This window comes from Ixodes scapularis, unplaced genomic scaffold (assembly GCF_016920785.2).
Source record: "Ixodes scapularis isolate PalLabHiFi unplaced genomic scaffold, ASM1692078v2 PGA_scaffold5__190_contigs__length_132052651, whole genome shotgun sequence".
NCBI classification, from domain to species: domain Eukaryota; kingdom Metazoa; phylum Arthropoda; class Arachnida; order Ixodida; family Ixodidae; genus Ixodes; species Ixodes scapularis.
In genome coordinates, this window is record NW_024609880.1 from 94,514,482 (window position 1) to 94,526,915 (window position 12,434).

The 12,434-nt window shown below is 47.3% G+C and overlaps 1 protein-coding gene across 1 annotated transcript in view; it reads left to right on the forward strand.

Annotated features, from left to right (window-relative positions):
* The first annotated feature begins 626 nt into the window (after positions 1–626).
* LOC8024128 (E3 SUMO-protein ligase RanBP2-like) overlaps positions 627–12,434 on the forward strand; it is a 59,030-nt gene continuing 47,222 nt past the window's right edge. The window contains exons 1-6 of the mRNA XM_042294017.1: positions 627–870; positions 5,277–5,397; positions 6,109–6,426; positions 7,233–7,425; positions 8,421–8,572; positions 11,330–11,572. Coding sequence (XP_042149951.1) covers positions 695–870; positions 5,277–5,397; positions 6,109–6,426; positions 7,233–7,425; positions 8,421–8,572; positions 11,330–11,572 — 1,203 coding nt within the window. The 5' untranslated portion in view covers positions 627–694. The remainder of the gene's footprint in view (positions 871–5,276; positions 5,398–6,108; positions 6,427–7,232; positions 7,426–8,420; positions 8,573–11,329; positions 11,573–12,434) is intronic.

A 12,434-nucleotide genomic window follows, 5' to 3' on the forward strand; every position in this document is an offset into this window, starting at 1 on the left:
CGAGACGCTGGGGCGGCCGACGGGAAAACCCGACTTCCCTTGCCTCACACCAAAACCGGAGAGAAGGGTTTTTCCGGAAAGGCAATGACAGGAGACGAGGTCAAAATCTCTGCAAATTTGTCGCCTGTAAAGCTATCGCTTTGAAAGCAAGAAAGACTGTTCTTCTAAGGAAGCCTGTAAGAGTGCAGTGTCAGTGGTCCTGAGGAGAGGCCTCTGCAGTTTCCTTTGAGATCTCGGACTGCTGAAGAACGAGGGTATATCTTTCAGCTTGTCGAGGTTCCTCCAGGACAATAGGTCATGGTGCCTCTGGGTCACAATAAATACCACTGTATAAATTTCCATTGGACCATACTACTTGTGCTTCTTAGAGGAAGTGGTGTAGTTTTTATATTGTTGAAAAGGACAGCCAAAGTTTCCATTCTTCTCAGAAACTGTCCGGGAGTTCAGTTACTTCAAAGTATTGACCGTTCTCGAGCCAACGCTTTTTTGCAATATTTGTCGTGAGATAGTTAGTGTTGCCAATGGCAGGGACCATTGGTGAAAAATAAACTGAATTTTCCGAGGCATGAAGTCTGGGAACACGAAATCCTTATCGTCATCCATTTCCTCTCTGCGGCGGCAGGTGCGGGTGTTTGCGAGCCTCCAGCGGGAGACACTGAACCAGCGGGGGGGCACGCCGGAGTCCCTCAGCCAGATGGACACTGATGCCTTCGTGGAGGCAACGCAGTGGTGCGCGGCCCAGGCCCTCTCCCAGGGGCGCCGCATCCCGGGGCCCCTGAGCTTGCCGCCTCACGTGGGCGTCCCGCTGTGCACCCAGGCGCAGGCTGGCTGGTGGAGCGCCGCACACCAGCTGCACACCAACAGCGCCGGGTGAGCCGAGAGCGATTGCAACGGGCAGCAGAACGTTGACCAAAGCGTCTGTAGAAGGGGGGGGGGGGGGGGGGGGGGGTGCGAATGCTAAAATTATGGCGGGGCTTTACCGTATTTTCGGGATCGTAGTCCACGGACTAAATGCGTCAAAAAGTACAGTAAAACGGCTTGATAACGAAGTTTGCGGGGTGGGCATGACACTTGAGGTTTTTTTTAGGGAAGTGTATGATGCAGTATATAGTCTGAGGGACATGATGAACGAAGTGTTGTTTGCTGGCAATTGACTCATCTAAAGGGGGAACGGTGGCCAAGTCTGCTGGCTCGGAGCACGTGGGGCGAACGCTCGTGCTGCAGATTCCAGGCACCTCGGGCTTGATTACCACTTCTTTCATTTTTGTTTTCTAACTAACTTTTTTTTTGGGGTGTGCAAATATTCCAGATTTTGATTATGAATAGAATACTTTTCTTATTCAATTCATGTTCTATTTGAGAGTTGCATATTCGGAAATATCAGACTGTTCGGTTATGGCCAAATGATCTGTGCGCAGGACATGCCCTGAACATTCAGAACTTTCTTAAAAGCCGTGTTCAGTTGCCTGAACACGGCATGGACAGCTTGACGAGTTGAACTCGTCAAGCTGTCCATGCAGCTTTTTTTCCCAGCCCCCGCCATTGTAAAAAATGGTAAATAAACATTGAATTGAATTGAATTGAATTAATATTGCAGGCTTTTAACTATTTTTTTGTAAATCCTTGCCGCATGTGGTATACGTAGGACTACCATGTTTGCACGATTTTTACGTGCCCCCAGTTCTAAAGTGCAGGAAGATTTTGCCCCCATACAGTGAAGAATTAAATTGCTGCCGATTCTACCACGCAGGTAAAATAACGAGTGTTGAACACACACCTCATTAAAAAGACTTTATAAAATTCGTCAAAAATAAAAATACCGTGCACTCGTTGCCGTTGTCAGAGTCTGTTGATGGTTCTTTACTGTCTACAGAGGTAATTCTTACTTTCGTCTAAAGCTTTTTAGGTGCCGCACTTGCGCTTGTATGAGTGCGGGATGTCGCCTCTGGAGGGTCTTCTTCCAAGCACTTTGCGAGCTCGTTTGGTTGCTGGCATTGCGAGGCCAGGCAGTGCTGCTCAAATATTTTTTCCCGCCAGTGTGATGACCTTTCGTTTTAATAAAGCCTCCTAGTGGAATTTCTATTGTTTTGCCACCTTAAAATGGCAGACATTGGTCCGTAGATGCGAGAGAATGGGCGGTATATGGATACCAAAATGGCGAATGTAAACAAACAGTCGCAGTGGGGATGGGGCTAGCCACCTTATCTGAGCATTGCATTATTATTTTGGGTTTCGGTTTTTGGTTCTGATTGTAATGCGCATCTAATTTTGGGCACTCATTTCGGCGAAAAAAAGTGTGCATTAAGGGAGGAGGTGGGGAATAAATATGAAATTTCTTATTTCTAGAGATATCTGAACGAAATTTACAGAATGTGTTTATAGCACAGACATAAGAGTAACTGCAAAGTTTCATGGAGCTGTGCATATTATTTCTCAAGTTACCAATATTTATCAAAATCGTCCATATGCATTCCTTATCCCAGGTCTGGAGAATTTGAAAAAGGTAGTAGCGGCGTAATATTTGTTATGATAACCCCTGGATACAATCCCCAGGGCATAACAGAGCCCTTTTTTTAAATTTCTTTGTTGAAAAATTTTAACGCAACTTTGAATTTTGTGTAGTCAATGAAACCCACATTCACCAAATTTCATTTTTTTATTATAAATTTTAGTACAGTTTTCTAAAAAAAGGGCTCTGTTATGCCCTCACAAAGTTATTAGAGAACAGAATAAAAAAGACAGCACAAAAATCCATTCATCAGTTCCTGAGATATCGCTGGGACGAGCAGCCACGACAGTGAAAAAATCCATTCTGAGAAAACAGCACTTGAAAGTTGCACGCAGATTTTCAGCTTTAGAATGACCCTGCAGAATAGTCAGAAGTGTTCTTGCGCACTTTCTTCTTGTTCCGCCTTTCCAAATTCTCTTGATGTCGTTTGCTGGCCTTATGCAGACGTAGGGCATCTTTCTTGACAGCTCGTTGGAGGGCCAGATGGGTCGGCTGAAGTCCCGCTGCAACCGATATTTCTGCAGTTGCCTTGTAGCAGCCGGCGTTGAACCTCAACACCGCTTCATGCAGTGCAGTTTGCTGGCATAGCTCCAAGTTCGGCTTGAGCAATATCACAATGTCTAGCTTCTGCTTCGATCTCCTCACGTGTCAGGATATGCGTCCGCAGATGGGTGCTAGAAGACGCGCTCCTACTTGTCGCGGAAGGCGGAAGACGGGCGCTGGGACCCGCGATCTCGGGAGGAACCACAACGGTCGGCATGCTCGGTACTCCAGGCGTGAGCGGGACGATGCGTTCTTCCTCGACGACAGCCGATGGCACAGAAAATCCATCACTGGAAGTGTTGACGCGATCATCATTGACGGCACGCCGTGCAGAAACTTCCAACTTCGCCATCCGCACTAACTTCATGGACCGCTTCCGCGCGCCAAACGCGTGCACCGTCTTGTACTTCGAACCCCGCATCGTGTGCGACCACGAAACAGACGGGCACGCTACACGAAACTACTCAAAGAAAGTTCGGAAAACGATCGTAAAGATGGCGAAAAACGAAGTGGAGCTGACAAAGCAAGAGCGCGTGCAAGCAGACCACTACCAAAAGCAGACGACGCAAGCGGCAACAGCAGGAGAAATGGAGGAGGAGAGCGCTCCGCGCGCGGAGAAATCGCGTCCCAGCCAATAGCAGTCGCGCGCTCCCCCGCACGCTCCTCGAGCGCGCGCTCTGTCCAATCGCGTTCTTGCGATTGCGACATGGAAGAACGGCGACCACGCCGTAACTACGCAGCCGAAGCCATTTTGGGAGCTGGCAAAAAAAAGAGAAAGAATTCACGTTCAAAACAAGACTAAGATGGCGGCCGTCGGCCCAACGCGTCGAAAATGGCGAGCGCGCGAAGTTGGGGTTGATTTTGACGTTTGACCGTCACTTGGATGCTATTCAGGCCTCGTAAATAATTGTTTTTAAATATTTCCCCGTTGTATTTGGTGCTGATAATTACAGAGAAGGTAGTTTATGAGATATACAACCGAAAAATAAGGTTTTCTAAAAATCGACTTTTTCGCAATTTTCCGGTTTTCAAAGCCCGCGTCCCCCCTTAAGTAAGAATCGTGCAAACACTGTATGTATTAGCTTGCGACAAAGGAGCAGTTTTCGTTTTGCCAAGTCTGCATTGTGAGTCACTTTTCTAGCAACCTTGTACTTTCTGCTGCAAAATCAGTTGTAGTGAAAATGGAGCACTTAGGTACTGAACATGTGGAACAATGAATTTTCTTGCATGATACATACGTACACATTGGTTTATACATACACCATTGGTACACACACACAAAACACATACTTCAGGGCAGAAACGGCCGCGAAAATTTGGGAGCTCAGGAAATCTAGGGAGCACCTAGGTTCCTAGGGTTCCATTTCTGGAACCCTGGCAATAGGGTATAAATAAATTGGGCAGCAGTTGCCATCAAACTTGCAAAAACCCCGATACCAGAGAAAAGGAAGGTAAGGAACACAACAAAGTCTCAATAACAAAGACCAGTTTCCCTTGTCTGTTTCTTTTTTCTTTTTTTCATGTATGATTGTTTATTAGTTTTTTACTTTAGAAACAAATTATACACCCTTGCACTAAATTTGATAACTATATGCCAAATAGTTACATTGATATCAAATATTTTCATCACATTGTGAGGTAGTGAAAATGCAGGAGCTCAATGCTTGAATGCATTTTTCTCAGTTCCACTTTTTGCTGCAAATTTCACACAAAGGAATCTTGTTCGAAGGTAAAAGTATTCCAATACCACAATCAAGATGTTTCTGTCCTGAAATTTACTGGGGAATTGAGGTATCTACTTTATTTTGTTGTTAGAAGTCCTCTAAAAAACAACAACAAGATTTTCAAGAATTGACACAGGACGATGTGCATCTTATATTTTGAGGTAATATTGCTTCCTGAAATATTTATATTTGAGTTATAAAAACTAGATAGCCTGAAGTCCCACATTCCCCACTTTATATGTAAGCAGTAAAAATGGTGCTTAATAGCTTCATTTGCATATCATAGATTTCTTAACGAAGAGTGACGCATTTATGCGGGTATGTAAAGTTGTCCTACAGAGCTGAAACTTTGCACAGCATACCCACATCTGACGTTAAATATCACTCGCAAATTTCATTTATATCGGTTAAGTAGTTCAGAAGTTGACTCTCGAGCTAGTGTCCCCCCTGAACACCCATACTGAGACCCGCCTTTCCCCTTGATCGTACTCTTGCTGCAGGGAGCAGCTGCCCGAACTCCGGCGTGTGCTCCAGAGGGGACTGGAGGTGATCCGAGGGATTGGCAACCATGGCTTGGACCTGCCGCTTGTGGTCCACTTGGCCAGGACGTTCGCTGTAAGGGTGAGTACATTTACCACACTCACTGTGTTGTCCAGCTATGGGGACACTAGTAGGGCAGCAAACAGCAGGAGGATTTCAGTTTACTGACCCTCTGTCCCGGTTACCCAGCCACGTCAATACCTGCCGACGACTTTGGCCCCAAACCCAGCAAGTTAACTGACTGGGTGATTACTTTGGTAATGATTAGTTGTAAATTATTCAATTTATTTCAGAAATACTGCCGGCCCCCTCTTGTGGGCAAAGGCATAGTCGTATGTACAGTTGTAGGGCAGACATTGTAAAAAATGTATAATGCAAAATTTTACATACTAAATTATACAAAAATATTGATTATTTTATTGATGTTTACTTCTGTACAGAATTGTCTAAAGCTCTAGCGAAACAATCATATGTAACAAGCTTTTCCACACTTTGAGGAGGGAAGTCATTCCAATCAAAGACAGTTTTAGGACTCTCCGTGATTGGCAGTACACTGGTTGAGCCCACGGAAGTAAAAGTTTTTACAGAAGCTTCGTTCGATTTACCTGCTCCGGTGCAGAAAGCTGTAAGGCTGTGTACTTCCAGTGTGTGCGTTGAGATGCGGCCGGAACTACACCTCCCTACACTTTTCTGCACCGATGCAGGAGGGGCAGGTAAATTGAACCAAGCAAGTACTTGATCGGCCCTTCTCTATTCTGTCAGTCACACTTGGGGTCCTCTCTGCCGCCGCAGTCGTCGTCCAAGCGGGAGCAGTGCCAAGACGAGGACGTCTGCCTGTCCCTGGAGGGTCGTGCGGCCCTCTACTGGCAGCTGGCCCTCTCCCTCCTGGAGGCTGGCAGTGGGCCCTTTGCGTCCCCTCGGGGGCCCTCCCGGCGCCTGTTCGGACCCTCGCCCCTGACGACCCCCCTGTCCTCGGCCGAGGAGCGTGCTCTGCGGGAGGAGGCCTGCATGTTCCTGGCCGTGCGGGCCATGAACGCGGAGTGCCTCGAGGAGGCCGCCGAGATGCTGGCCGACCTCCGCTCGGCCGAGGCGGCGCTCTACACCGCCCTGGTGAGCCTCGGAAGGTTGTGTGCAACCACGCTGGTGAACCCCCTTTCGCCGTTTTCCCGGCGATTTGCGCGGAGACGTTTGTTTCGTGGCGCTGTTTGCGACTTTGGCGAGTCTCTGCTGAAGACGGAATTCAAGCAGTGGAATTGAGAAAACATTTAGATGTTACTCTGTTTTTTTTTTTTTTTTTTTGTTTTTTTTTTATTGGATTTTTTAGAATGTGTCATGAATGTAAACCGGTCATTATGCCTTCTGAAATGTGACAAATGGGGATCTGTTTATGTTGTGCCTTCGGTAATGTGACACAATGGTGAACCGGTTTCTCTCGTGCCATCTGGCGTATGACAGAAAGGTAGTTTGGTGTCTGTTTTGCCATCGGGAACATGACGCTAAGGGGGACCTATTTCTGTGGTTCCTTTTGGAATGTGGCACAAAGGCGAACCAGTTAGTCGTCGTGCCATCTGAAATGTGACAAATGGGGAATCTGTTTATGTTGCGCTTTCGGCAATGTGACACAATGGCGAACCTGTTTCTCTCGTGCCATCTGGAATATGACAGAAAGGTAATTTGGTGCCTGTTTTGCCATCAGGAACGTGACACTAAAGGGAACCTATTTCTGCGGTTCCTTTTGAAATGTGGCACAAAGGCGAACCAGTTCTGGTGGTTCCTTCTGGAATGTGACGGATGTGAACCGGTTTCCATTCTGTCCTAGAGCATGACACACGCTTTGTAAACCGGTTTCCGTTGTTCCTTCTGGAATGTGCGACGGATGTGAACCGACTTACCTCATGCCCCCGCCACGGATGCAGGTGCTGAAGCGTCTGTCCCAGCAGAAGGCTGGGGACCCCGGCATGCAACAGGCGCTGCTGACCCGGGCCAGGAACTCCCTCCTGCTGTCCCTGGAGCGTGGCCAGAGGGAGGCCCTCAACCAGGACCTCACCCTGCAGGTGCGCCAGCAGCTGGAGGACCTGGAGGCTCTGCTGGCCGAGGCCAACCTCTCCAGTGAGTTGGCGGTGCATGTCTAACCCAGGGATTCTCAACCTTTCGGGCCACGAGGAACCTTTATCTGTCTCGAATGGCAGCCGAGGACACCTTGTCCCTGTCCCGGCATTGATCCGAGAAAGCAGTGTGGAAGCCTACAGACCTTGTAAACAGTAATGCGCGCACATAGGGATGTTTGACTCTTGGCTTGGCATAAATGGGTGGCCCGCGCCTGCTAATATAGTGCTCACACTTGAAGAACAAGAAACATACTGGCTCGTCTTGTGAGATGGGCCACCTTTTAGGGGCGAAGCTCCTTAGGGTCTAGCCTTGTCCGGCATCCGTACTCACATCGATTGCCATCCCATCTGTCTTCTTAAAAAAAGACAAAGTGTTTGCGCAGTCGACAGGATTCGAACCTGTGCGGGGAGACCCCGACGGATTTCTAGTCCATCACCTTAACCACTCGGCCATGGCTGCGGGACGAGTAGGGGGCTCTGAGATGTGGTAGTAACTCAAGAGCTGGGGATGTCAGGGACGAAACCAAGATTTCGGTCTGTTGTGAGAGGAGTATGTTGTATGCAGGTATGAAGTTGAGTCAATAGTATGTAGAGGAAAACCAACCAAACTTCACAAATCGGTATGTTATATCCATATGTCTGTTGTAACCAGGTCTGTTCTAAGGAGCTTAGACTGTATAACCACGTTCCATACCACACATTCTCTTTCTGACATGGACCGTTCACTTAAGCGGTAGAGATGCATTCCCACGGCTTCTAGCGGATCCAAGCCGATCCGCTAGGAGAACCACTGGCTCTGCATTTCACCGACCATAAAGCAGTAATAATGAAGTCGAAGCGCAACCCGGAACTCAGCACTACCTATGAGCAATAAAAAAAAAATGAGGACCATCAGCACTAGCCTATGAACAAAATCAGTATCGTCAGCACCACCAGAGCTTTGCCCCAATCAACATCATTCACCACGTGGAGATGCGGTCATTTTTTTCTGTGCAGACGGCAGCCTGGAAGAGCAGGTGGGCTCTCCCCGACGGGGTCTGTCGACCAGCCAGTTCCGCAACAGCACGCAGAGCAGCAGCACGCCCCGACCCGACCGCAGGTTCTTCGAGACTCGCACGGAGGCGGACATGACAAACATAGGCTCTGAGGCGAGTTCTGTCCGTGCGTTCGGCAAGGATCGGGAATGCAGCTTCCATAAATTATTGAGCATCTGCCCATGTCGCAATAAGCGGCTACCCCTACTATTAATTAGAATTAGGTCATTTGAAGTGCCTTTCATAACCCGCTTTTGGGCTAAAGGGGCTCCTTTGCATCAGTTGCCTATCTAAGAAGGCAGTGCAAAGCAGAGAAGCTTTGCACACAAACATCAGTGCAAAGCGGTAAAGCTTAACATGAGAGCATTGATGTAACTGCAGAGGTTGCAGTAATAAAAGTACTGTAATTTAATTACTTTTACAACGGAGCTGTTGGGGGCTAGTTTCCCCAGTATCACGTCTGCAGACAAGCGGTGTGTCGACACAAAATTCCGGACAGCTACCGCCATCTTTGAGCGATGGCGGCAACTAGACAACTGACTTGCCAGTTGTCTGGTTTCCGCCGTCGCTTATATATGCTGGCAACCTTTCCAGCCTTTCTCAAGGCGTCGTTCTAGAAGTTGTCCTCAAAGATGCCTAGAGGACGACGTCCTCTAGGCGTCGTCCTCGATGTAGTCTTAGAAGTCGTCCTTGAGGTCATCATTGAGGTTGTCAGAGCGGTTGTCCCCAAGGTCGTCCTAGAAGTCATCCTTGAGGTCATCTTGACGTCGCCCTCTAGGCGTTGTCCTTGAGGTTGTCCTAGGCATCGTCCGCTAGGCATCGTCTTAGGCGTCGTAAAGATAACAGCTTCGATGGTCTTCCTTCTTCACCAGAGTGGAAAGGCTGAAAGTTTTTTTTTTACAAAAATTAGTTTAATTATTTTTTTGTGTAGGTAATTTTGTAATGTAATTACTTTATGCCAATATTGAAACTACTGAACTTTTCTTTTTCTAATGTATATTTTTGTGCACATAAAAAAAAAGTTGACAATCATTTTGCAAAAGAGAAGACAGTTCGGACATTGAAAGAAAAAAAAAATTGTGAAATGAAAGGGCAGTTTGTAACTGATAAAAATGCCGTGAAGAATAGAAAGCACTTAGGTCTTTGGAAGCGTGCAATAATTATAGCAGTACTCAGAAACACAATACTATTAAGAAAAAAAAGTTAAAAAAAAGGGGGGGGGAACAGGAATTTTAAAGGGCAAACTTCGTTCCCAGAACAGCTATGATGCTTTTGTGAGGATGGTCTCCCAAATATGACGAACAAACTGTGCATTCTCTTCACAGAACAGGATCTGCAGTTCAAGAGGGGATTTGTGAAATGCAGCATTGAGGTTAAGATAAGAGGTTTGAGAAAAAAAGGCTCGAGGGACACCTAAGCACTTCTTATGAGATGTGAATGGGAAAGCACGTATGCCGTTCCTCCGCTCCCTTATTTCGTTTGCGGCATACTTCCGTTCACGGTCGAGCACGCGCGCGCGCTCCTCGCCGCGCTGATTTTGGGTGTGGAGTGGTGGAGCCACTGCCTCGCAGACACGCAGCACCATGAGGTGGTGCTAATTGAAACTGACGCGCGGCGGCTTCATTTCAGTGCCAATTTGCGTGGCTTTCTGCATGGTTTCAAAGCTGGAATGCCTCAGATCGCGACCATTTGGTGTGGCTGATGACGTCAGCACGCTCCATAACAGTTAATGCTTTTGCATTAACTCTTTTTTTCTTCAGTTGTGACAATGGAACATTTTCTTTCTTTTGCTTTAAAAACAACCTCCCTTATATCCCCACTTCTTACCCCTATGTCCTCACCACAAGCTTTGCCATACTTTGAGACTGGTGTGGCACTCTGTAAATAGTGGCTTATGTAGATGAAATATTTATAAAATTAAAGTAAATATTTCTAGAAAGTATCAATTGCTTTTTAATTTAAGGAAGTGAAAGTTATTCAGAAGGAATTCTATTACTCTTTGGAAGTCATTTGTAATTGAAATGAATTACTTTTTTGTTGTTGTGGAATTTAGAGTTTATTTTAATTACGTTTTAGCTGTATTAGACAAAGCAATTAGTGTAATTTGGCCACATCTGGCATAAGGCAGGCCTGACTAGAGCAGTGCGGCTGCTTTGAGAAATTTAGGCTCCGCAAGACCCCCTATACCACTCCTACATGTTCCGTCAGATTAAACAAGAACCTATCCTAGCATGTGGCCCCTCTGCTTCTCTGCTTTCACCTAAAAAGCAACCATTTTTCGTGGTGATGGTTTCGCATCTTTTGCATGGTTGCTTGCTCAATATTTTACGGTAGCACAAAGAATTGGGACGAGCAGGCGTGGGGAGATAAGCACTACTGTAAAATCCTGTGAGGGCTAAGCCCCCCCCACCCCCCAGAAGTAGCCCATCAGGTTTTTCCGGCTGAATATTCGTGACAACGAAAATCCCGAAACATCACCCACCACCAGCCACTTCCTTTCGGACATTACACAATGTCCGACAAGAATCGCATGAACCATGCAGTCTGCGGTACCGACATCTGCGACAAACGAGTTCGCAGGAGGTTTTTGCGTTTTTGTCCGCGATCCACACGTGTGTATTGATTCCTGTGACATGCGAGTTCGTTGTTCTTTTTCGCGCTTTTTGTCCGGTGGAAAGGGGCGGTAGGCAGTCGACAAATGGTGAGGGGGGGGGCGATGTTTCTGAATTTCTATGTTACGGATATCGACCCCATAATACGGGAAGGGCGGATCTCCCAAGGGTCGGCATTCATACGGGACTTTATGGTGTAGCTGAAGCCTGCAATTGGGAATTCGTTGCTCGACCGTCTGCCCTCCCAACCGTGTTGCAGTCGGTAACCGACACGCCGCCGAGGTCCCGCACGCGCCAGGCAGCTCGAGACGCAGCCGGGTCTTACGGCACGGACCTGACGGAAGTGATGCTGCGCTCCCTGTCCCTGCACCAAGACATCGTGGTGCGGTCCCTTGGCCAGATGCAGGAGACCAACCGGCAGATCCTGACGGAGATGCGCGAGATCGGCAAGGCCATGGCCACAGAGGCCAAGCAGAGGGAGACCCTCATGGAGCAGCTCGTGGTGAGTGAGACGGAGTGCCGGCAGAGTCTTGAGAGCGTCTGAGGCCGTAACGAACCATCTTGCCGCCGACGCAGAGGCGTTTCCGCTGGTTTTACAGTAGTTGGGAGATCAAAACTACGCACTGCCGTCAAGAAATGGTCGCTTATAACGTCTTCGGCATCACTTCAAACCCATGCTGAAGGAATGGTGCGGACACGATTTTAAAAATAAACTATTAGAAGTGTTCCAGGGTTACTTGATAGATGAGGCTGGTGTGTTCTCTCATCGTGAGTAGTTGCAATGCTGTCAGTCGCACTCAAATGCAAATGTGTGTCTGATCCTTTCATAGCTGTTTTGTGAAAAGACGGGAATACCGTCTTCTCAATTGACTCGGGTGATGTAGCGAGGCTGCACAAGGTCAATCACTCGATTATTATAAATTATCCCCTGGCTCTGGTGTTTAGAACATTAGCTGCCTCTAGATTGGGCACCGCTGCGCTGTCTGTCGTCCTCTGGGGGAAGGTGTCGCTCTGTCACGATTTCAATTCGGCGTGCGCCAGGGTAAGGCAGCAATTTTTTCGCCACGTCGCTTCGTAACTTTTTGCACTTTGTCGCTGGCCTGACTAATGTTGGTCAGTTCTCCCGTTGGCGACTTTATTTTTAAGACGTCAACATCTTCACATTTTTTTAAGTGTTGGTTATGAGAATAGTTTGCAGGCACCAAGTTTTGCGAGAGGGAGTGGTATGCTAGATGTTCATTAATTTGTTAATGTGCTTTTTGTTTTTTATGTAAATTATTTTTTCAAGTTGTGATATTTATAAAAAGTAGTTCTTCGCGAAAATTGCATTGTTTATTTTGCCGCGACAAGCCGCCTCCGTATTT